Source organism: Saccoglossus kowalevskii, chromosome 7 (genome assembly GCF_978046115.1).
Source record: "Saccoglossus kowalevskii chromosome 7, keSacKowa6.1, whole genome shotgun sequence".
Lineage (NCBI taxonomy): Eukaryota > Metazoa > Hemichordata > Enteropneusta > Harrimaniidae > Saccoglossus > Saccoglossus kowalevskii.
This window is the reverse complement of record NC_140647.1, coordinates 28,453,234-28,479,464: the sequence shown is the minus strand read 5'-3', so window position 1 is coordinate 28,479,464 and position 26,231 is coordinate 28,453,234. Positions and strand designations below refer to the sequence as shown.

The 26,231-nt window shown below is 35.8% G+C and overlaps 2 protein-coding genes and 1 long non-coding RNA gene across 3 annotated transcripts; 1 reads left to right on the top strand and 2 right to left on the bottom strand.

The window, feature by feature from the left end:
• Nucleotides 1–7,710: 7,710 nt before the first annotated feature.
• LOC100378060 (IgGFc-binding protein-like) lies at nucleotides 7,711–11,753 on the top strand. Its single transcript, XM_002732815.3, has 6 exons — nucleotides 7,711–7,824; nucleotides 8,678–8,702; nucleotides 9,324–9,950; nucleotides 10,235–10,464; nucleotides 10,828–11,114; nucleotides 11,344–11,753. The coding sequence occupies exons 1-6, from the start codon at nucleotides 7,765–7,767 to the stop codon at nucleotides 11,351–11,353; spliced, it is 1,239 nt and encodes a 412-aa protein (XP_002732861.1). The 5' UTR covers nucleotides 7,711–7,764; the 3' UTR covers nucleotides 11,354–11,753.
• Nucleotides 11,754–19,975: 8,222 nt separating this feature from the next.
• LOC144356059 (uncharacterized) lies at nucleotides 19,976–22,382 on the bottom strand. The gene is made up of 3 exons (XR_014929928.1): nucleotides 22,183–22,382; nucleotides 21,457–21,646; nucleotides 19,976–21,000 (listed from the first exon to the last, which is right to left on the bottom strand). It is a non-coding gene; the product is annotated as an uncharacterized LOC144356059 (long non-coding RNA).
• On the bottom strand, nucleotides 20,103–20,552 carry LOC146740911 (ATP-dependent DNA helicase Q1-like). The gene has a single exon (XM_085501890.1). It carries the CDS (start codon nucleotides 20,550–20,552, stop codon nucleotides 20,103–20,105), a length of 450 nt encoding a protein of 149 aa, XP_085358016.1.
• Nucleotides 22,383–26,231: the final 3,849 nt, after the last annotated feature.

The following is a 26,231-nucleotide window of genomic DNA, read 5'->3' as shown; positions in this document are numbered from 1 at the left end:
ACGGTCCATAGGTCGGATTAAAATAACACATTCTTGCCACTTTCTTAATTTATTCCCCGACATCAATTGATTTTATTCTGATCGGTCCCGTCAGAAATTGCCTGGCTGCATGGCTGTCATACAATATTATCTAAATCAAGTATCACTAACTTTGTAACAATTACTAGTATGTGTGTTGTGCCTGATTTGCTAGAATATCGTCATATAACAAAAGATGATGTGATCCACATGTTGTTACGTGCCATCATGTTAGATTATACTCAACTGAAGCGATATTATTTTATATCACTGTTGAATATGTGGACCGTGTATATGTTCTGTTAAAATAACGTGACACAAAAAGGAAGGAGCTACACACATCACACAAATTCCCATTGATATATAATTTGATGTAATGAGAGAGTGTATACTTGAAATGTTGAATTAAATTTCACAAACCATTACTCTAATTTCAAGTTGTCTATTTAAAAAAAAATGTAATTTAATATTAACTTTAAATATTGAAGAATTGGGGGTCAACGAAACAAGATTGTAGTCACGTTTTAAGCACTGTATTGTAATGGAAGTGAAATGTAAGTAAAGTGAAATGTAACACAAAGGAAATTGTAAAATCACAAAACGCCTCAGTGGTTCCACGGAAAGAACCAGTTTGATTCTTCACGGCATTGTGCTCAAAAGAGCGGGCCTACTTTGTGGGTTTAAGTAGCGTTTTCAAAGTTATTTATCAAATTTTCTGATTTAGGCATGAGGAAATGTTTTAATATAAAAATATTAACAAAATGACACTTATATGATTATAATCTCTGGGACTCTCAACCGAGCCACCAACGGTAAAAATCCGTCAAGCCATGGAGAGTGAGTGGTTACTAGTATTCAAATTAGAAAACCGATAAAGACAACATGTGTGCAGTGCTTTGGTGGAACGTGATAGGCTAACTAATTTCACGCATTTGTGCGATGTGTTGAAACATCTTTTTATTTGTGAAGCGAATACTGCATGCTTAAGGGCCAGTTGATACGCCTAACGCCACGTGTGAATCTAGTTGTTGGCGAGCTTTCACACCAAATGGTTCTTTTAATCTGGTGTCTACATAATAGAATTCAGTATTCAATATAATTAACACTAATCTATATTGATAAAAACGTATTCCATGCATTCAGTGTACATTAATTACTGCAGTGTGTCATTCGCAAACACATGGGGGAGGGGGATTTGTTACTCCCCGGGGGTGCTGAGCAGATTTCCCCCTCATGCAAAATTTACTGCTGAACCCAATAAACCTAGTATGATGCAAATCGCGTTTAATATTTGAAGCAGAGAGGTGGTGATGGATGGGGAAAACCAATTCGACACTATATTGATAGCATGCGACTGAACTCAATTTCTGTTCAACAACCTGTACATGCGATACCCTTGAGACGCATGGGTAAATCCAAAGTCATGACTGCAATGACAGCGTACTACTCCTAAGACATCGTAGACCGATTCAATAGTTTTTAATTGAAACCCATTTTCCTCCATAAATTCCAATCGCCTTGGCCCTATGATATGCAATAAATCTAAATACGTATGTTTGTTATATTGGTTACCAAGATAAAAGCGTTGACCGATTGAATGAAATGTACCCACCATAGCTCCAACTACAACCAGTAAACAGACGTTTGATAGCCTGGCCGATGGTTGAAACAAATACACTTGTAGCCGACACTGTTTCGAGGCTTTCTTTTATCTGTTCAAATGAAATTGGTCTTGTAAATTTCATATTTTCAAGGTATGTGAAGCCCATGTGTAACAAAGCAGCTTGTCTGCCCTCCGAATCAGAAACACTGTAATTGCACTCGAGTAAGAATACCGCTTCAAAACTGCAGTTAGAACACTTCTTGGTATTACTTTCACAGGATTTGGGGGTCGGTAATTACCAATAACGCAAAGGCAATACTCAACGTTACTGTTTTGAAGGTGACGACCATTTACGTTGATATCCATCTTCACTAACGCTCTGATAGACTACCTGTAAGTAACGGTTGCTTACTGACTTGGGGTGGGTAGATATTAGGGAGGAGCAAAAATCGGATTCCTGTTTTTCTTTTTTCGTATTTTTGGCAACGGATTTATAACCAACAATCCAAGAATAAATGGTGCAATAAATCAAAGTATAAGGCTAAGAACAGAACAATAAATATGAGAATAAATCAAAGAATAAAACAATACATTAAAAATAGAAACATCTATAAAACAATAAACAAGTAATGGTATTGTAAAAATAAATAAATAAATAAATAAATCAATTGCGAATAACTGACTAAATAAAAGCTTTTCTGAAAATGGCAGTCGCTAAGCATTTTACTTTAATTTAATTTATATTGAGCCACCTTTTCTGATGGAGAACATCATAACAGCCATGAATTGAAACGCCTTTTTGATTTGCTATATTTTGAAAGGTATTGATATCGAATATAAACTTAACAGTTTGAGGAGTATTTGTTCACAAGTTAATTTTTACATCAGTGATATGTCCACTGTGTTGAGTGATATAGACGAGGTCGTAAAACATCTGCGACACTAAAGAGGGAGTAATGGCATATTTGAAGGATATGGCCAGGAAGAGGATGACCTCCATATCTCATTACGTAGGATGAGTTGACATACCAAGTCGATACTAATTTTACTATTATTAGTCAGTTATATTGTGAAAGTGAGCTGGCGGTGAAAAGACATATAAAGTAAGCAAAATAAGGGTTGCATATTCTGCTAGTTCAGATTTTTAGTTAGATGCCTTTATTGAAAATTGTAGTTATTTCTTTATCCGAAGTATAATAATTCACCAGGAACGTCCTTACTAAAAAATTGGTGTGTCGATTTTGCTTTGTGGTTGAAAACGAAATCGTGCGTTATTATTACTGCATGAAATTATCTTCCTAACGACTCAAATCTTTCGGCAGTTTCCCCAAATAATGACCCTTTAAAATAGAAATATTCTTGTTAAAGATTGGTCGTTCAGACTGCAGTCCCAGGGTCATGTTAACAGGGTAATTTTATTGACCACTTCGAATTGCTTGCGGAAGATGAACAGATGTAACTCAAGCTTTTGCTGAAGCTCAATTTCGGTTTTCTATTACAGATCTTTCATCTGCATGGTCCGGGTGTATTACTTTACCGATAATTTCACCGACGATATACACAATTCATCCAGGCAGTTGCGACGTGTATACGATTCATGTAGATGACATTTACCACATTGTGTTATTGCTGTATCGGATGGAAACAGATAGCATTTCTTGTTTTCTTCGGTCAGATTATAGGCGCCTCAATCGCAAGTTCGTTAGGCAGGTCATCGAATTCACCTTCTTTAACTTCTTTAGAGGAAACTGTAATCAAAATTGGGCGATTTCTATTCGTCAGAACAGAACCTAGTTCGTTTGGCTTTACTAGAGAAATCAATTTGTTTGGGAGGTGTCTTTCTGCTCGGTCACGATGCCTCGCAGGCTTACCTAGAGGCGTTGAATATGAACATCCCTCGACTACTTGAACTTTTATCGTCTGTAATCTGCAACGGAAATTACCATTGAGCATCGAATGGAACGTCAAAACATTAACCCAACACATTACACGATTTAGATGTAGGTATATTGTGGTTTGTTTCATTATCCTTCACACTGATATATTTCAAAGCAATCGACGGCACCAGATGTCTGACAGTCAAACGAACCGATCACTTCACATAACGTTACAAAATAACTAATTTCTAGCCGTCATACTTAAAAACAAACTTTTCAATTGCAAACAAAGGTTTCCTCTATCTTCTAATATACACTGGTTCTGGCAGATAATTTTTTAGATTTTCAGTAGTTAATTTCATGTTTGTTACTTAGGTCTTCTAAATTGTTATTAACAGTCTTAACCAATGTTTAACGACCCATAGGTCGGATTAAACTAACACATTTAATTAATATATGCCACCATCTTAATTTATTGCTCGAAGTCAATTGATTTCATTCTGATCAGTCCCGACAGAAATTGCCTGGCTGCATGGCTGTCATACAATATTATCTAAATCAAGCGAAGCATCACTAACTTTGTAACAATTACTAGTATGTGTGTTGTGCCCGATTTGCTAGAATATCGTCATATAACAAAAGATGATGTGATCCACATGTTGTTACGTGCCATCCTGTTAGATTATACTCAACTGAAACGATATTGTTTTGGGCTGTGTATATGTTTTGTTCAAATGTCACGCAGCAACAAAATGAGGAGCTACACACACCCTGTCATCATCTGCATCCCTACTGATATATCTTTTTTAAGGATGTAGTAAAGGTTATTGCTATTGCAAATGCATAGCGCATTTCTGAGTAACATATTTTTTGAATCCCATCAAGTTATATATTTTCAGATAACTTATTTTTCAAATAATATGAAATAAATATTTCAACAAAAATGGAAGCGTTATTTTCAAACCGAAAGAAGGCCGCAGAAATGATGTTCGCGCTACTTAGATATACTATATTAGGTTTGAATTCAATTTCCCATTTGGTCTACTGTTGCGTAACCTAGATTTTGACCTCATAACACTTTTTAAAAACATCATTGTTTTGAAATATAACTCAGTCTCAACAACGAAATAAAGAAATATATATATATTTACATTATTACTAATGCATTGCAATACAACCAATTTAAATTGAAAGAAATTGCAATATAAAATATTCCGCCAGTAACACTTCTCAAGGGCGTTTTTCACGGTCAGTGTTATTTACGAAAATATTTGTTTATAATAAATTGTATAAACTGGCTTGGCAATTCCCACCCCAATTAAATATAATGTGTACATATTTTAATAAATAAAATTAAAGATACACTATATTATAAATATTAATTATTTCATATTTTATTATATAACCTGCACAAAAGTAAACAATATTTTTCCTTGCTAGAATGATGTTTAACTTCATACGGGAATCCTGATAAAGTTCACATCTGGCGATTTAGCAATATTAGGGATTGTCAACTTCCTGTGAATTTGATTACCGAACGTTTCTAGGTTCATGTGCTGCAAGTTACTGAGCACGTACCTAAGCGGCCGTTCCTCAGAAAATAATTAAACCAAGCCATTTTCGAGGGCGAAATCGCGAAACTCTCCGTTTTTACGCAATCTGGGAATTTCAAATTACTAAATGAAGAACAGGACGACGAAGCTGAAATATCCAAGAACCAACACATACCACACATTATATCTCAAAAGTGAATATTCCCGGAATATTCGTGGTGTATTTTAAGTATAACCGAACCTGAAGTGGGAATTTGTTAGTACTCTAAATATCTAAACATATTTTAGTATAAGGTAGCAACAACTTGTCAATAATAATGAGATTATTTATAAGGATGAGATTGTTATTTGAATTTCGTTCATTAATGGAATAACTGAATCAGACTCCTACATTGACTATGTCCCGGACTGTTTACTAGTACTTACTTACTTACTTGTCAGTGTCTGACTGTTATATACAGCCCAGAGCACGTCAGAATAGTGAAAAAGTCAGAAAATTTCAGTTGCCCGTGCCTTGAAAGCCGTAGAACAAAAACAATCTGTCAACCTTCGCCGCCCACAGCATCGATGTGATTTTACATTGCATAGAAATGAATACTAAATGAAGCTATCCCTGTCAGCAATTGAATCATCAATGATTTATGTAACTGGTATCTCCATCTATTTGCTAAATGATCTGAACGTGAATATTGTCAAGTTCGAGAGTGTGTTTTTACGTACAGTGACGCGAACATTCAACAACGCGTTGAACAGGAATCTTCATGTTTGGCTAGTGGCACTGTCAAATTTTAGAGACTACAGGAACTGTTTCAGTAAGGAATTATTATGCATATCAAAATCCTTTATTGGAACAGAACATGTTATATATTCACCAAAAACAACGTTGCCATGTTTCTAGGCATACAACGAATTGGAAACAAAAGAAATCGTCTGATCCAAACGACCTGCGTCCTTGAAAATCTAGTCTTATCGCCTTTGCCTTTCGAGCGAAAAAAGGTCGAGGCCAACAATAGGATAGGTTATTTATTAGAGGCGCCCGGGGAACCAAAATTTGGAACGTGAATCACTCCCGCGACAAAAACTCTGTGATACCTATAATAACCACATTTCCTGTGTAATAACCAAGGGGTGAGAGACTATTTACCAAATCCAAAATTTAGCGAGAATGCCTTTTCAAGCGAAAAATGTGGAGGTAAACAAAAACAAAAAACAATAAAAAAGAAACGATTTTCGCCCAATCATCCATTTTTGGGTGATATATCATTGATTCAGCCCAACGGTAATATAGCTTATATATTAGTGGCGCTCAGGAACCAAAATTTGGGACGTGAATGACTTGGACGACAATCATAACCAAGAGGTGAGAAACTACTTACCGCTGCGATAGCTACGGTGATTGCGACCCCAATTATATTTTGATTTTAGTAATATGAGAAAGTGCAGATCTCGAACGTTCTTTAGTACAAATACATTTTTTGATTGCCTAGCACAGCGAACGCAAATTAATGCGAGTGAATTTCTAGTAGTTGTATGTCCAATATGGCGACCAAGGGCAAACGCATTGTTATTCAAATTAGCTTTAGTTGAAAATTTGAGTTTCTTCCGCGATAGCAACGTAAATTTGAAGCAAAATGTTATCGCAAGCCTCAAAATACGACAGTGAAAGCCAATGAAACGTTTTTGAAGGCAAATGAACATGTCAAGCCAAAAAGACGTGTCGTGGCGTAAAATGGAGGTATATACCATTGTTAACTCTTGAGGGGAATGGAAATCAGTTGATTCAAGGGTGTCACAATAAGCGAGGGAGAAAATCGTTTTTATGCTACGAAAAAGTGAAAACCTAGAACGTACTTTTTGGACTTTAATACAACGTCTTTTTGTTTGATTACCTAACGTTTTTAGGTTCATGTGCTGCAAGTTACAGAGCACATACCTAAGCGGCCGTCCCTCAGCAAATAATGAAGCCAAGGCATTTTCGATGCGAAACTCTCCCTTTTTACGTAAACTGGGAAGTTCGAATTACTAAACGAAGTACAGGACGGCGAAGCTTAAATATCCAAGAACCAACACAAACCAAAAATGATATCTCAAATGTGAATATTCGTAGTGTATTTTAAGTCTAGCCGGACCGCAAATGGGAATTTGTTAGTACTCTAAATATCCAAACATATTTTAGTATAAGGTAGTAATTAATAAAATACATAATACGGTACTTATAAATACGTATATTCTCTGGGATTGTGTAAAATATTTTCTGAGACTAGAGACTGGTCTTCGACACTCAACTGCGCCACCAACGGCAGAAATCATTCAAGGCATGGAGAGTGAGTAGTTACTCGTATTCATATTAGAAGACCGATAAAAACAACATGTGTGCTTTGGCGGAACGTGTTAGACTAACTAATTTCACGCATTTGTACGATGTGTTGTAACATCTTTTTATTTGTGAAGCGAATACTACAGGCTTAATGACCAGTTGGTACGCCTAACGCGACGTGTGAATCTAGTTGTTGGCAAACTTTAGGACCAAATATTTTTTTTATCTTGGTGTCTACACAAAAGAATTAAATCCTTTTTTAGTAAAGTAATCCAATAATACGGATACCGGTACCGGATATCAAAAAGGAATATATACACCCAGCGTGAATCACTGCATCATTCGCAAGTTTTTAAAGCACTGTCGACTGTTAGTGTTCAACCGAGCCAAAGAACGATGCTGCGTATTCTCGTTTTAATATCAGTGGTTGGCATTGCCATCTCTTCGCCGAAAGAGGTAGGAAAATACAGATGCGATTTTATTTTGTTTATTTTGCACGTCTTTGTTAGTTAGCGAGGTTCCACGACCATATATTCACGGCAGCACTAGATTTAGCTAGACGATCGTGGATTTTTGATGTCCATATAAGAAGTAGAACTATTCATTCCGTGTTCGTAAACAACGTGTCACTATGTAAATCAATAATCAATATTGCGTACTTTATGTTGTATAGTCGGCAAAACTTAGTTGAAACTCTTTTAATTACACCAAATTATTTGTGAGGTATGCTTTTATAACAAAATCTGACGCATGCACTGTGCCGTTTATCGACTAAATTATTAATGTCTTCACTGCAGTAAATCCCGTCATGCACTGCTATTTTGAATTATGCTTCGGGTTTGCTCTGAACATAACTAACCGAGAAATACGTGCTGTTTGGAGTTTGCCTGGACTCGGACACAGTTTTATCATGAGTAAAACAATGGTTTTAAACATTCTATCGGTACTTACTACCGGTAACGGTTAAAGTGCGTGTAAAGTAGTAATATTATGACTGTTTCGTCGATGAGCACAGCGTGATGTTAATAGCGCAACAATGTACGGGGTCGTGTATGTTTGAGATTCGGTGTTTTGTTACAATTTTGGTCCGAAATAAAAGTGTATATCAATATTTCTCAGAGTGAACGCGATCTAGGCTAGCGAGCATAGGCAAGTTATTTTTGAATGAACTTCTTGCACAGTACAATACAATAAACTACACCCTAATGGCACAATAAATATAATTACTTTTGTCGGCAATAGTAACCCCCCAAAAACAGGCATATCTGTATGATATTTTTTTGTTTTATATATATTTTTTTGTTTTCAGAAAGTACTTCAAAAAAGAAGTTACGGTATGTAAATATTCCAAAAGAATAGTGAGTGAATGAGTGAGGCTTGATGGTGCATTGAATTATGGGTGGTTGGTTGTTAGGTCGAGTGAGTGAGTGAGTGAGTGAGTGTGTGAGTGTGTGTGTGTGTGTGGGTGTGAGTGCGTGCGTGCGTGCGTGTGTTTGTATAGAAGTAGAAGTGGAGCCACACCAAAAAAGTGGAGCTTTTTGTACAAGTGGAGCCTCAAACATAGGGACTCACAATATTTCAAAATTTTGTTAATATTTAATCGAATTTAAGTCAAGTTTGTGAAGCTTAGGTTTAGTATCATGGGAAGGTATGGTTCAATTTATATTAATATAATTGTACCATACCTTCCCCCGATACTAAACCTAAGCTTCGCAAACAGTTATATAGGAACGCAACCCTATTTAGGAACACGTTTTAATCGAGTTCATATCGCAACTATATTAAAAGTTAATTCAACTATATTAAAAGTTAATCACAACTACACAACTCTGTGTGTGTGTGTGTGTGTGTGTGTGTGTGGGTGTGTGTGTGTGTGTGTGTGTGTGTGAGAGAGAGAGTGAGTGAGCAAGCAAATGAGTAAGTGAGTATAATACATTGTTTTCCTTTTGAAATAGATCCATCTATGCGTGGATTCTGGCCTATGAATGCAGACCACACCATCATGGATCAAATCTATTATACTTACGGTTTTGAATATGGTGTTACAGTTGATAATACACAACATGGTAATATTTGTAGTGGATACAGGTTCTATGGTAATAACGGGTCATACATCTATTTTCATAGCGACGGTCAAATTACAATACAGTATTCATTTACATTGCTGGTATACGCTTACCCAACTGGTGTTGCTGGACCAATAATTTACGGGAGCGGGAGCGCTGATCTGTGGCAAACTGCTGCAAATCAGGCACTTCTCCGCATAAGGTCCCAACGCGACATGTCAGCATATTATCCGAACCTAACGACAAATGGACTTGTTCAGAACGAGTGGAACTTTATTGGAGCAACTTATGACTACAATAGTGGCGAGGAAAAACTATATTTGAATGGTGCTGTAGTGAATAGTACTAATATTGGTTCAATAGAATTTGCACGTGTAGGAAACATTGTTGTAGGAGCGGTTACTGACGATGCCCGATATTATAAGGGTTTGGTAACATGTATGCAACTATATGACCGTGCTTTGTCGCCTGATGAAATAATAGAAGCTGAGAAGCTATGTACTAAATGTCCAGCAGGTACGTAAATTTCAGCAATAACAGGCTACTTACTCACTGTGTTCTAATATGTTTGGATATTATATAAATTACAACATTATCAATTGAATATCTATAAAAGTCATATAAGACGAATCCAGTATGCTATGTCTGTTCTAAAGCGCATTGCATACTGAATACCATTTTATTTATACATACACATCTAATGCCACGTGTATTCTGTCACTTTCAAATTAATAGACAGTACAGAAAACGCTACCGTTCACGATTTAACTAATATTTTGTTATTTGTTTCATTAATAAAGTTGTACGTGGTGATCCTCATTTGACTACCTTTGATGGACGTGCGTATAGTTTCCAAGGTACGTGTTGGTATACACTGGTGAAGGACTGCTTAAATACTAATCCTGAATTTGAAATCCGTGCTAATTTTGCTCCACGGGATGATGTTGACGTTCTGAAGACGAGAACTGTTGCTATAAATGTAACTGTTGGTGAAGAAAGCATCATTGTGGACACACACAACACAGTATCTGTAAGTAACAAAATACACCTTTTTTATTAATAGGGAAAGTTTTTTGTGTTTATGACCTCACAATCTTTGCATCTCTTAATAAATAAATAATTAGAAGTTATTGGATTCTGATTGTGTAACACTATCAGACATGTGACTGAGAAAATGTTTTGTGTTTGGCAGTAGGAATATTATATCAATACTTAAATATTCCAAATAATCAAGTTATAGATTTGTGATATATGTATGAAATATAATTCGAAAAATTATTCTTAAATTGGAATTATTTATTCTGCAATTTTTAGTGTGCGTGTTTGGTAAATGATGACACTAAATACGGGATTTGTTGTTGAGCATCATTGTCAATATATGTTTATACCACAGGGTAATAGCAATGATTTAAAGTTCTGGGAAAGACATATAGATGTTAGCTTCAATGACAATACAGTGATGATATCATTTACGGTGAAGGATACAACGTTCACTTTGCGTTGGAAAGGAAGGAAACACATCTTCACTGCAGACGTTTCTGGAACAGCATACCATGGGAAAGTGTGTGGGTTGCTTGGCAACGCCGATGGTGATTCCCACAATGACTTCATGATGTCTGATGGCAAAGTTTCTAAAGATGTGAATGAATTTGGAGAGAGTTGGAAAGTAGCTGACATGAGGTAAGACGTGGTAAATGTGTGACTCACTGTCGACACAGTTGGATTTCTTCCAAGTAGCATACTATTGGCCATGCAACAACTATGCATAAGACATATACTAACATTATCATTTTTTCAACACAGAGTGCACGTTTTTACACCATACACATCAGAGCGAGAGCACGGTGCTGTATCATAATATTTCATTTGTATTTAGTTATTTATGTGTTTGTGTGTTTGTTTTTTTTAGATGTGAGTAGAAATATCATATATGGTGCACATCGATGGATTGCATGGCTCATTAGAGTGGGTTTGCGGTTTGGGATTTTTGATCAAATGAAATATAGGATCATATGAGTTTGAAATATGTTATTAAAAACAATCATCATTAAAATAATTATCATCATCACCAGCTGGTCATCAAAATGATACATCTTACACGAGTTATTACAAAACAATATCCAGCATTAAAGTGTTGTACTCTTCTCAATTTCTTATATATTAGCAAAAACACTTATATATTAGAGAGCGAGCTTGAATGTATAATTTATTCATTTTTAATTTCGGGTGGAATGCATGACTGTAGATATTCAAAAATAGTTCATGTAAAACCATGCTTGTTAGATTATTGCTATACGAATTAAAATGCATAAAGGGAAATGTAATTTTCTTTGTCATTTGTTAATTCATTTACATGTAAAACACTGTTCTAAGTCACTTGAATAATTATATTAAACTGTCAAATCAATGAATGAAGAAGTGAGACAAAATCCTAATATTATCATAGCAAAATACAAACTATCATTGTGCACAGTGAGTCCGTAAGTGGGATGCTTCGTCGAAGATTACTTTGGCAGTTCAGTAATACAGAACCAGCGCTATTTATCCTCGTTTGAAGTGCCTGTGCAATGCCTACCCACACCTTTCCTATTTTAGATCTGTGTTCCACTGAAATGGGCAGTTATTGATTTTTTGGCTGAAAATGATTACTCGTATCCAAGTAAATTTGAGATATTTCTCGTGTTGTAGCCATGCCCACCTATGGGTGGGAATGTTTTGTTCCCCCGCGAGCACCACCTGGTTCAGTAAATAACGGATACATATCAAATCGAACAAAAATGCGAACACGCAAATGGAAAATATATGAAAATGGTACGGAAAATAAAATTTACATGAAAACATAGATGGAGGAAACAAAGGAATTGGTCATGTTACTTGAATGACTGGGACACATGAAGCGGTACCGATAACATTTTTTTAAACACACTAGAATGTCTCTATGTGAAAATTATGCCGGGGTTAATTAATTAATTAATTGCTTCATTGTTTTAACCAAGGTAGATTTATGTAGTGGACGTTTCAATACACACTAAAGGGTTTTGATAATGTATCATTCCGGAAAAAAAGAAATACAAAATTGGGGATATAAATTATATCATTTTGTATGATGTCTCAACAAGATTTTTGTTTTTTTTAACTACATACAAATATTTTTTGTATATCACACGCATGTGTATATATTAAGGTAAATGTTCTCGACTTAGCCGGTATATCAACACACTATTCTTGGAGTCACAACATAAATGGGGGCCTTGAACAACAGTGCGTTCTACAATGTCTCCAGATTCAGGAACGTTGACCAGTGATGATTTCTGGATGTGGCGACCTTTGACCCCAAATGAAGTAGCGTAGCCGACCCCTCAAGAGATTAATATTTCATACTATATCTGTGCGTCCTATTATCCGTTCATCCACCAGTCTATCTGTTCGTCCGTCCGTCCGTCCGTCCGACCGACCGTCCTTCATTCCGTCCATCGATCCATTCATTCATTTGTGATGCAGATTTTGTGACGTGACTGTATTGTGTAAATTGTTTTGTGGTTTACTGACAGTGGCGGATCCAGCAAAATGAATGGGAGGGGCAAGCTTCGCTTAAGACATACGGAGCGAAAATCGCAGAGAAGCTATGCGTAATCCAGATGATATGAATCGTCATGCGTTGGGGGGGGCATGGCCCCCTGGCCCCCTCTCTGGATCCGCCACTGTTTACTGGGACCAAATGGTAACATTGTTTAAATAAAAGATAAAAAAAATGGCAAACAGAAAGATGAAAAGAAACAAGTTTATGCATAAATTAGCATAAATGATGGCGTCACAATGAGAATCCGTGTATAAATTAGCATAAATGATTATACATGGCCGTGAAGGGGGATTTGGGTGATTTTGACGTCACAATGGGATAATGTGAATAAATTTGCATAAATTAAGTATGTTTTACTTCAAGGGAGTAACGAGGACGTCGTGAATAAATTAGCATAAATTACCACAATTTTTCTTTATTATTATTTTTAAATCGGACGAGCATTGACCTGCTTATGCTAATAAATACACGGCATTTTGCAAACTAACGGAGTTTATTACACAAAAAAGTAAACATGGTTGAACTATTTGCATGAAGTATACATTTATGGCGCGGTTAAGTATAGAAAGAAAAGAGAAAATATCAATAATAACAATCAGTGATAAATAAAAAAAATAATTCATTCTACATATAAATATTTTGTTAATCTCTTACTTTCTCCCAATGAGTCAAGCAGAATCAGAATCGCTCATTTGTCGTAGGAGAGAAACAATATTAAAACCGATAGTTATATAAAGAGGGTATAAGTTATATAATTGAAATTTCGAAGTATAAGTATATATAATAAAACTACGATCATAATAAGACGGATTTAAATTTTCGATATATCTAATCACATAAACGTTGTTCAAATGTCTACCACAACAAGTAATAATGGACGTATTGACCACACACGCTGTATAAAATGGGGTTTGAAGTATACAAAGTATGGTTGATCCACGTACGAGCGTTTTTTTTTCTCGAAAAATGGCGGACTATGGTATGATGAGTTGAAATATTACATGCTATATATTTACCTGATAGTTTTACAGAATAACTTTGAAAGTATTCTCGTATGACATAAATAATCGCACGGAATGAGTTTACGGGGAAACGTAGCGATTTTCACTTTCCCCGGCGTAGAAGATAGGTCCTCGCCTTCTTGCCGAAGATTCAACGGCGGTAGACCAAGTTTGACCTGTCGTGAAAGAGTCATCTCTTCGACATCTACACAATGAGTAATACAGGACGTATTGGCCACACATTGTGGAGAATGATGCTTGATATCTAAGTATGTGATAATTATTGATTCTCGTACGAGAAATCTCTTAAATTCCGTGTGATGACGAGTGTGATGACTACCGTACGAGTCAAAATATCATTCGTGGTACTTCAGCGGAAAGTGGCCCAATGTGTTATTCCAACACCAGTTGCGTGGTAATGCCAGTCTAAACTCCGGGTCTAAACCAAATCATAAGACTGAATTATGATGTTGATGTATTTGTATATATATATGTTATCTAGAACATGAACGCTCGCAAGCAGAGATATCTAATATGGTTTCAAATTGAAAGCATTACCAATAAGCGTGAAATTTGACCTTTGTGTATTGGATCGCGCCTGGAAATCAAAAACACCGAGCAATGAAGCAAACACACGATATCTCGTTTATGGCGATTAGTTGTATGCTGGTCCTTTCGTGACAGTGTGAATTACTGCAGAGTGGAAATTCACTGATAACAGAACTCAAAATTCTGTTGACCCCCCAGCGCTATCAATTAATTCACTGACTGAACTCAGACTTATTTTTATCGGTTAGCTTTTGCTATTGAGATCAAAAATACCACCTTCATTTTCCATGTAAAAAAGTCATGGCTTGAAGCGGAGGGATTTGATCTCCCAAATAAATGAAATAAATACGTTTGGACATTATGGAAACGTTCAACCCCATCGTTTTTTGGTTTGGCAATGAAAACGAGGTTTGCGAAGAATCAGGCTGGATAACGCCAGACCTCCTGCCAAAATAATCTCAGAATTAAATGACGCGTTCTCCGTGCAAATGCTACGATTATACTTTACTCAGATTATATTCCTGCTTCTATTTTAACAACAGCAACAACAACAATTATCACTGTATGACCCGTGAAACAGTGACGTCTTGTGTGGGTATATAGCGTCGTCACAGGTGCGCTAACGGTTCCTGGCCTGTGTTATGATAGCGACTTCACGTTCACACATTCGGTTCACACGCCGTTGCATGTTTAGGGTGGTCTTATGTGTACTTATGTGTATTTATTTGGGTCGAATCTGGTACCTCTACGTGAAAGTGACATCAGCCAAGCGAGACGAAGTTCCCTGATCCCCGAACACAACGCGAGTGTTCATGACACGTGGTGGAGAAGCCGGGTAATATATACAAATTTGTATATTTAACTATGTGTATTCTATGTGGATTAGCAGGATAGTTTTTTTTGCATGAAAAATGTAAACACCTATAATCGGAATAAATTTTACAAGAAACCATACAATCTATATATGTTTAGAAAGCTCTTGACTTGTATTTTCCTATTATTAATATTTTGTGAACATTGTGTTTGTTTTAGCGTCACGTGATTCTGAAAATCAGCGGGGCTGATAATTTAACTAACGTGAATAAAATTTTAATTGTTATCTCTACAGTAATTCATGCGATCAAAAACTTTACACTGTTTTGAAGCAAAGGTCATGAAGTTTAAATCCGTATTTCTATTTTTTGCATTAAGTATTTTTTTCCCTTCCGAAAATCACAAATTTCAAGCACGTTTTTTGGTGTTAAAGTTTGTGTATATTGATGGTTTGCGCGAGGTTTGTGAAAAAACGCAATAGAATTTCGCAAAAATGTAAATACGAATATGAAGCCAACATATCCAAGAGTAAGAAAAACCAAACGGCGACATCGTAGCGCTACTCACTGAAACGCTATTTAAATTTTGATCAACGGTAATTGTCAGAAACCGACCACCGAGAAATCGGCACTTTTATGATTTCAAACTTCAATCAACGTTAACTCCCGTTTTAGCAGCAAAATTTACATGGGCTAATTGTAAATGAAATACTTTGAAAGTTGTTTTTGAGAGAAATCATGAACCGACATTTATATCTGTGAAAAACTTTATTTTTTGGCCGTTTTCTTTCACGCTATGGAGTTTTGTGACGGTCTGTTCTGATAACGAACGGTGACGTCATTCATTAAAGCTTGGATTATGCAAAGTGGGCGGTTCTGTTTGCGAGTAACAAACAATACAGACACTACACTTGGCAGTTGAAGTGTTTGCAAATACAGTGTATTTATTTTTGGGCTGTTGTGTTTGTAAACTTATTAGTTCAAGCATGCCACGAGTTTCGAAGTCTCCTGGAGGCAGAAGAACACCTTCCGACACCAACTTGCGCGGCATACTTCTTCAAAACTGCTCCCTTCTTTCGGTATGACGGGAAGCTAGGCGGGCTCAGTTTCGATCGAATACAATCGCCTTGCGTGCAAAGGATTTCAAGCTGACTGCCCAGACCGTGACGCCTGCGCTCCACTATTGAGATATTGCCTACTTTGCAAAATTGACAAATCGCTTTTTCTAGGGCGCCATTCACTAACAGTGCCATGTCAACGAGTCGAATCTCTTCGTCTTCAAACGATCGGTCGTGACATTCACTCTCGTTTTTTTCTTCTACGTCGGAAGGTAACAATATTTTCCTGCGAGATACAGACATCTCTCGAACGTTTTGAATAGGAGTATCACCCACTATATCGAAGTCTGATTCATGGTAAAACTTTCTTCGCCCACTTCATGGCTGACACTGGTTTCGACGGGGAAATCCGTTCTGTGCGAACCCAGCATCGTCTCTTTCAACATCTTTTTGACAGGAGTGATCATTCTTTTGACGTTTTTCTTCTTTCTTCCTCGCTTTCTTTTTTTAGGGAAATTTTCGCGTGCTTACTATCTCGTCCATAACTAATGAATGACAACTAAACTAAACTAAAGAATACTGATAACCCTCTCCTTCTTTGCATATTTTGCACATTAATGAAGGAAGCTGTCCTGCTTTTTAATTGGTGTGAATGAAATAATTGTAAAATGTGACTCAGTGGTGTATGCCGGCATGTAGCATTTCCTGTGCTATTAACAATTAAATCCCGCAAAACAGAATTTTACCGTCGCAGTAACCTCGGGTCCAATCTGATTAAAATAAGATCCTAGTTTGGGCTTTTTTTTTTTTTTTTTTTTTTTTGTTAAAATAATATTCATATTTTTTTCATATATTCTATTTTTTTTTTTTAAATTTATTTTCTGGTAATTTTTTAAGTTTTGGTAATCGCGAAAGCCCACAAGGATCTGACCAACAACCTATACAAATCGCGTTCAAGTCTCGTAGAATCTGCAACCAATCAGAACTCGTGTTACAAATCACTTTCTAGAGCAGCAGAAGCGACACAACAAACCAAACACACGAACAATGGTGGACTTGTTTTTCTGCTGTATTTTTTCGGAAGACGTATGCTAAGTTACATTGAACAGTGCAAATACGTAAGTTATCGCTATCGATTTCAGTAACTATTCACGTGCCTTGTTTTTTGAGCTGCCATTTACTAGTTAGTTTAGCTTAGAAAATGATTAACGTTATGAATTATTTATTTGATTGTAAGATTTCCGTGCCGTAACGAAACAATCATAGGCGATTTTAGTATGTGGTTGGTTGCCGAAATCATTAGAACTTAAAAAACAAAAGGTCTGCCGAAATCTAGCAGGAAATAATGCTTATAAATGACACTAGTTATACATGGTCGGCTTAAATCGTAGTAGCGTCAATTTTGGGCGTCTTTTATCATTTATAAACAATATTTTCTACTAGACTTCGACAACCAACCGCATATGTTAGATCGTCAACTTCACGTCCCAGTAACACATTATACTACTAGTAATTGTGGAGATAATTGGTTTTGTATTTTGTCCACACAGATTAATCATGGCAACCCAAACAAACCTGTGTGCAGTTTGTGATTTATAGTTCCATGCTAATCCAGATATCTAATGTGATGTTTTACAAGATATACAATTACCATCATGAACTCTACTATGTATACAGTTGGTATTTTCATCGACCTAAAAAAGGCGTTCGACACTATAGATCACAAAATCCTAGTCCAAAAATTATGTAAATATGGCATTCGAGGTGTTGGATGAGTAGCTATCTTAGTAACAGGTTATAGCAGGTCTGTATCGATGGTATTAACTCAGATCTAATGAGTATAATTCATGGTGTTCCGCAAGGTTCAATTCTTGGACCAACTTTATTTATACTATATGTAAATGATATCTGTAATGTATCATAATTGTTAAAGGTTATTCTATATGCAGATGATACTAACATATTTTTATCTAGAGAATATGAAGAAGTTACACTTATGGTTTATGGCTAACAAATTATCTTTAAATATTTCTAAAACTAACTACATGATTTTCTATTGTAAAAATGTAAACAGTGTCCATCCAATCAATGATGTTTATATTGAAAGAGTGTATCATACTAAATTCTTATGTGTAAAACTGGACTGTAAATTCCAGTGGAAAGAAAATGTGAAAAATATTCAGATTAAAGTTGCTAAAAACTTAGGTATTCTTTACAAATTAAAATACCTGTTAGATTCATCTGTACTTAAAAATCTGTATTTAACCCTTATATTGCCATATCTTGTGTATAATACTGTTGTGAAATCTGAGGAAATACATATAAAACTACTTTAAATTGTTTATTTTTACTCCAAAAAATGCTATAAGAATTGTTACAAAAGAGGTATACTTTAGCCATACAAAACCATTATTTTATAAACTAAATGTATTAAATGTATATGATCTAATTGAATTAGGCCAGACTTTTATTATTCCTTGTTTCGCGAACCCGCCGAATGAACAGGAGCAGAAAATGAAATAAAAATAAAATTTTATTTCAGCGTAATTTCTCGCGCCCGCCGATTTGTAAGCGCAAAAAATGCTACAAAATATATTATTGTTATCTTCATTTTTATGCCGCCCGCTGCATAACAAATCCAAGCTGCATTTCCGTGGGAGTAAATGAGCAACAAGGTTATACATGGAATAAAATTTTATTCCATTTCTTTGCTCCGATCAATGATCTCACTTACAATTCTTTGAGAATCACACAAATCTAATGGGAAAAAAGAATTAATTTTATTTCTTTTCCGCCCTCCTCAAATTGCCTTATAAAAACTTGAGAAACAAGGAATAAAAAAAGTCTGGCCTTAAGAACCATGCTTGTAATGTATAATGTTTATCATAAAAAAATCCCAGAAAACATCTTGAAGTACTTTACAAATACCCATAAAGTACACAGCCATAGTACAAGACAACATTTAGATTTCTGTATAAAATATAGAACTACTCTCAAGTCAATGTGTATGTCATGTTATGGAGTCAAACTTTGGAATACTAGTAATATCAAAAATTATATTAAATATTGCAATAGTCAAACAAAATTTAAACACCTCTATGTAAAGAGTTTGTTAAATAAACCAGGACCTTGCCATGCCAAAATCATCATATCCCCTATAGTCACAATGTATACAGGTGGCAATGCTTCTTGTTGCCCCTTTTCTATAGCTGTTATATCTGCTTGTAATTTTAATTCTTTTTTGTATGTCACATTTAGCGCTATAGAAATAAAAAGCTTTGTTATTTTTGTTATCATCCATATGTGTGATTTGTATGGGTTTTAATGACAAGCTTGTAAAAGCTCAGAATACAAATTGAAGGTGTTCATGATGTAAAAATAATTTGCAAACTAGCTAATTTACACTAGTAAATTATCCCTAACAGTAATGCCATGTAGATACATCCCTATCAAATTTGGTGCAAATCCTTTGATTTGTTCACAAGATAATTTTCTGGAACACACCTTAAACTCACATTTGAGCTAAAAATGAATCGTATAATTTGTAATAAAAAAATATTTATTTACATTAATGATGTTTTTTTTTTCACTTAAATGCATACATGATCAACAAAGTGATATGTACATGTACATTGATTTATTCAGTTTGGTCTGCTTCCAAACTTTCATTAGAATATGAAGACTGATGAATCTGCCAATGCAGCATCCAATTCTAAACTGCACGTGTCATCTGATGACTCATCACTCTCTGTATTGGCACAGTAATGGACCATATATTTTTCTACACAGTTAGCATGAGAGTCGCAATTACTACAAGAACAGTTTCGTTCACTTATATCACAGCAGTTGTGATGCGATTCCTTGTTCTTTAAAACACATAAGTCTTTACTGGATGTAAAATCTTCAAATAATTTAACTCTCCTACAGAGAGTATCATTTTTGACATAACTTTTTAGTTTTGGACAAATGTCGCGTAACATTCCACCGTGATAAAATAACATGGCATGAGATGATTTACCATCTCTTCCAACTCTGCCAGATTCTTGTATATAGCTCTCAAGATCAAATGATGGCCCATAGTGAAGTACATGGTATGTTGATTTCATGTCAATGCCCATACCAAGAGCTGTTGTACATAAAAATAATCTCAAAATTAGAAGTAGATAATTCAGTAAACTCTTTTAACTGCGATTCCTGGACTGTATTATCCGTCTCGCTGTGATTGAGGGTATTCGTCCTTAAAAAAATGATAAAGTGTTCCTGTTGCATCAGTAGATGAACAGTATACTATTGTCCTAAGGGATTCATGTAGATCTTCTCATAGCTTGTCAACCATTCAATAAAATGATGATAGTCTGATGTTATCTCTGTTTGGGCAAACATTTACAACTTTGCAGTCTGCATAATTAAACTTTCCTTAATCTGATTTTGCAGACATTTTGATGCTGTTGCTGTTAATGCCAAAACTCCGACACCAGGAAAAAAACCGATCTCAGTTCCCCAGTTCGGAATGCCCCTTCTTGTGCCTTTCGTCTGCTTTTGTTACTTGCATCAGATTTTTCACCCCTGTTAAATTGATCAAAAAAATTATGCTAAATTTAGATGTTAAAGAGATTCATGTTGAATTCAAGATTATGTCATGTTTGTCAGTTTTATCATTATCGGTACTGGGCCATCATCAGGATACTCAAAATAAAATAAAAATCGAGATTACAAGAGTCCAAAATGTGGTACATGTATATGGTAATAATGTTTTTTTTTCACTTGTTTCTCAAAAAATCTGACATAGGATGAAAAAATTGTATATTAATATAGTGATACAAATCCTAATATTGTTGAAAAATTTCATAAAATTTACACAAGAATTTAGTCAGTTTCCAGATTATATATACAATGGAAGTTCTTTCCCATAATGCAGTGAGTGGTTTAGAATTACAGATTGACTCAAAATGCCTCTAGTGTCAATTATGGAAATAACATGCATACCAATTTTACAAGCAAGCATACAAGCAATATACTTACCACTTCGGAATAGTATGAACTTCATCAACTACCAATAATACAATCTTATCACTATGATGTTGATGTAGCATGTCTATGAAGGTGTGCTTTGTTCCCCTGGGGTACCATATATATAGGTTGGCAACTTTCTATCAATCTGGATATCTCTGGCCATTTTTGCACTAAATCCCAACAAAGTCAAACTGTCTATCTGGAAGAATTACCAATTAATCACCAAGATATTGAAATAATAACAGGAAATTATTTAATATTTATGATTAATATAGATTTCGAAATGAGATGAACCAGTCAAATTAAACAATTTCCAGTGACAGTACTGTTGTGCAAGTAAATTACCATTTATAAAATAAAACATTTATTTGGTCACAGTCCCTCTACAGAGGATAGAGGGACTTGGTCTTTCATTAATGGGACAAGAGGCGACAATATTAAAACACAACCTCCTTGTATCCTTGTTAATGTGACTAACATGAGTGGTAGGCGACTGACTAACTGTGCCGATCCTACTTTAGGTCATTTTTTTTATTATCCAAGCATGGATGTCTTAATTACATCCATGGTCCAAGAAACGTTCTGAGCGCCTTTGAATAACACTGGTGTTTTCATTTATATCCACACGAGTACGCATTTTTGCGTATATAAATATTGTTACTTGACTAAACGGCCACCAATACCCGACATAGTTCAATAATAATAGGAAACATGTCATATTCAACAAATACTCACCTCATGGTCAATTATTTGTTTGAGTTTCTCGCTCGATTGGCCGGTAAACGCCGCCATTTTAATTTTTTGTGATCATTTCATGCGCACGCGCAAAGTGCATCACCATGTTTTCGTAAGGCGCTCTGTGATTGGTTGACTAATCCCGTCAGCGGAGAGGTACTTGAACGCGATTTGTATAGGTAGTTGGTCAGATCCTTGTGGGCTTTTGCGATTACCAAAACTTAAAAAAATACCAGTAAATAAACTTTTAAACAAATAATAGAATATATGAAAAAAATATGAATGATATTATTTTACCAAAAAAATCAAAAACAAAAAAAAGCCCAAACTAGGATCTTATTTTAATCAGATTGAAATTGTATTAACAGAATACAACACGGTTTTTCTACTGAATATTGTATGTATATCTTGCCGCCTATGTGCGACATTAACCATGTATCTAATGTGGCTCTTAACAGCAGACCCCTAGATTTGTTAATGAATATTGCTATTTCGGTTATCATTTCACTCAAGATGGTAAGAATAATAGAAAACAGTTATGTGGAATATATGCCAGAGCTAATTTTTTAGTACGTCGTTTTGGTAAATGTTCTCTTGACGTAAAGTGTATGTTATTTCGTAGCAATTTGTAGTCATCTATGGTCAGATTTTACTATAGCAGATTTTCATCGAATTCCAGTAGCTTATAATAAAGCATTCACGATGTAGCGGTAACTAATAAACAATCCATTAATCAAACTCCTGTCATATACACTTATAAACTTCAACTGAACTCACAAGTCGTTAATCTAAACAAAAGTCATATGGCGTGGAAACGAAATGCAAAAACAAAGTTGCTATCATAATACATTACTCTTCGGGCAATTAAGACGGGAAAAGGCTAAAACGATAGACACTACTAAGTTACATATAATCCTGTCAATCATGAACAAAAGCTTGCGTTATCAAACAATACATATATAAGCGCACCACACTCTCATTTCAAAAAGACATTAAAAAACGTTACAAAGGTGCTCTCAACTCAAATCAACTCACAAAGCGTCAGAAGTATTCCGAAAACAACACGTAAACAAAAACAACTTCTAAAACGTCGGTATCTCTGTACATCGACAAATCTCAAAACTCTGAAAAACTCTTTGGGGCATTACTCTCCCCATCATAATCCGTACTCATAAACTCATTAAAACACCATAAAACTTCACAAAACTCATAACACTGTGTTGCAAATACTTGTCCACTGAAACGCTCTTAAATCATTATAAAGGACCTCGCACGTCACTAAATATCAGTTCAAAAGAAAGATCTGGGCGCTCACATACATACAATTCAACATCACAAAACAACGTTCAAAAAACACAATAGTAAAAGCAAGCAATACGTTACATACTGAACAATAGTTTTGGGATTTTGAAAAAAGAGTTCAACATCTTTGAGTTACAGTGTCTGTTACAGTGTCCATCGAGCGGTTCTCTACACATGACAATACACAAATAGCTAAAGTTCTAATTCAAAGTCTAAGCGTCTCTTCTTTTTTCGTCACGTTGGTCCAAGTCGTTCTTTTTCATCTTGCTTCCGATGTCATCCGCTACACAAGTCCTATTCGATACTCGTCCTTTCTAAGGGGTTCTGAAATCTTCATGTCTTCAGCGTTGTACATCGGTGTGATTCGGGTAAAGCCGTTAGTCGTCAAGTGCAGTTTCTGCCATCGAGCTGCTAGTTCAGTTCACAAGAAAGACACACCTTCGCCATTTCACAGTTCTTCACGGGATGTCGATGTGTGTTAAACACCTGCCCCGGTTCATCCAAAACGTATCACAGGGGAAATCTTCGGCCTCTGGGGTCTCCACATGTGCCAGGGGGGAATCTCTCTGTTCTCTATATCTCGTCTGCTTGAGGTACGGGATCGGGAAAGTCACTTAAGCTTTACAGTCAAATAGACACACACAACAAAATATGTTTCAACTCTCATCTTTAGTTGGTCAGTCGAGCACTCTGTAAGACACAGCACCCTGGGGAAAAGTCCCCAAGACTATCGCAAGGCTGGCCCAAGACTGCCTCTCCTGGTGTACTCGCCAAGACCAACTCAAAACAACTTTATTCATTTTCAAAACCTTAACCAATTACAAAGAAGTATAAAGACTCTAGGGCGTAACCTTCAATCATACAGCCAATCACACTAAGTACTGAACACGTCATATCTTTTGATTAATCATTCACTATATTAGTAACTGCGAATACCAACTGTCAGAAATATTAGTCCGAATAGCGACGGTTATATCGTAAATAGTTCCAAATCACTGAGTCGAGTTCCGTCCAGGACCTCGCATGAGCCTAAACGATGACAGACATAACACAGCCATTTGCTAGTAATCAACTAAATAAGTCAGTCAACAGATACGCAAAAAACAAATTCATCACACTTGAAGCACATGAACCTAAAAACCTAAAACCTAAAAACCTAAAAACGTTCATTTGCCTTCAATAACGTTTCAGTGGTTGTCAGTGTCGTATTTTGAGTCTTGCTGATGGTTCAAATTCACGTAGCTATCACTGAAAAAACTCGCACAAATTTTCAAATAACATACCGGTAGTTCTCGTGTCGCCATATTGAATAATTCCGACAACATTTAAACATTAGTAGGGGAAATTCACTCTCATTGAATTGCGTTCACCATGCTAGATAATCAAAAAATGTATTAACACTAAAGTACGTTCAAGATCTGTTTTTTTCCCACAGCATAAACACGAGTTTTATCCTCGCTTACTAAACTTAAAAATATGATAGGGGTCGCAGTTACTGTAGTTATTGTCGCGGTAAGTAGTCTCCCACCTCTTGGTTAATATTGTCGTCCAAATAATTCACGTTCCAAACTTTGGTTTCCTGGCGCCTCTAATACATAAGCTATACTACCGCTTGGCTGAATAAGTAATATATCACCCAAAAAATGGATGATTGGGCGAAGACATTTTGATTCCCCGGGCACCTCTAATAAATGACCTATCTAAGCGTTGGGCAGAATCATTCATATCGCCAAAAACATGGAAGAATAGGAGAACATTTGTCATGATATTGCATTACATTGCGTTTTTGTCCTGCCATAAATTGCGTTTTTAGAGTCTCTCAATTTTGTTGTAAAGGCTGCAGTCGCACAGGGATAACCAGAACGTTGAAAACTCTGTCGTGAAATTCACGTGCAGTAAGTTACGTTTTCGGATTCCCTCAAATTTGTTTTGACCTTTGTCACCTATTCCCACATCAGAGTGAATTACAGCATTAATATTTGTTCCCCGGAATTATCGCTGGTATTTTCGCTCGGAAAAACAATGTTCATAAGACTTGATTTCCGAGGATGCAGGTTTCAAGTTTTAGTTCGTCGTATGCCTAGAAACATGGCAACGTTGTTATTTTAGTGAATATATAGAACATGACCTATTCGAATAAAGGAGTTTGATATGCCAATCGAACAACTCGTACTGGAACGTCTCGAGTATAACGTCTACTCTCCGAAATTTGACTATGGCACTAGCCCAAAATGGACTTCCTTTCCTTTTCAATGCGTCTTTAATGTAATCACAGTGTTGAGGGACTATGATGTAATCGATGATGTTAACGTCGCCGTACGTAAAAACACACTCTCGAACTTGACAATATTCAGTCTCAGACAAGTAAGCAAAATTTTCGATTAAATCAATCATGATGATTCGATTGGTGGCCTGATGGCCCGGAATAGCTGTAATGCTCATTTCTATTGTGATTCTCAATTTTTATGTGTAAAATATCGCTGGTATGGACAGCGATTGCTGACAGACTATTTTGATTCTGTAAGTTTTCTTGACGCGAGCAACTATTTTTTTTACTATTCTGACTTTTTCACGGTCGAATTTTACACTGATAAATAAGTATTAAATACGTAAATGAACCGGCGCATAGTCAACATGAAACTTTGGAAAACAGGTAGGACCCGGAGGTAGCGTCAACATACAGCATTAATGGGAAAGTGTCATTTAGTGACAATCCCCCTTTATTTAAATCTCATTTATTAAGGTTT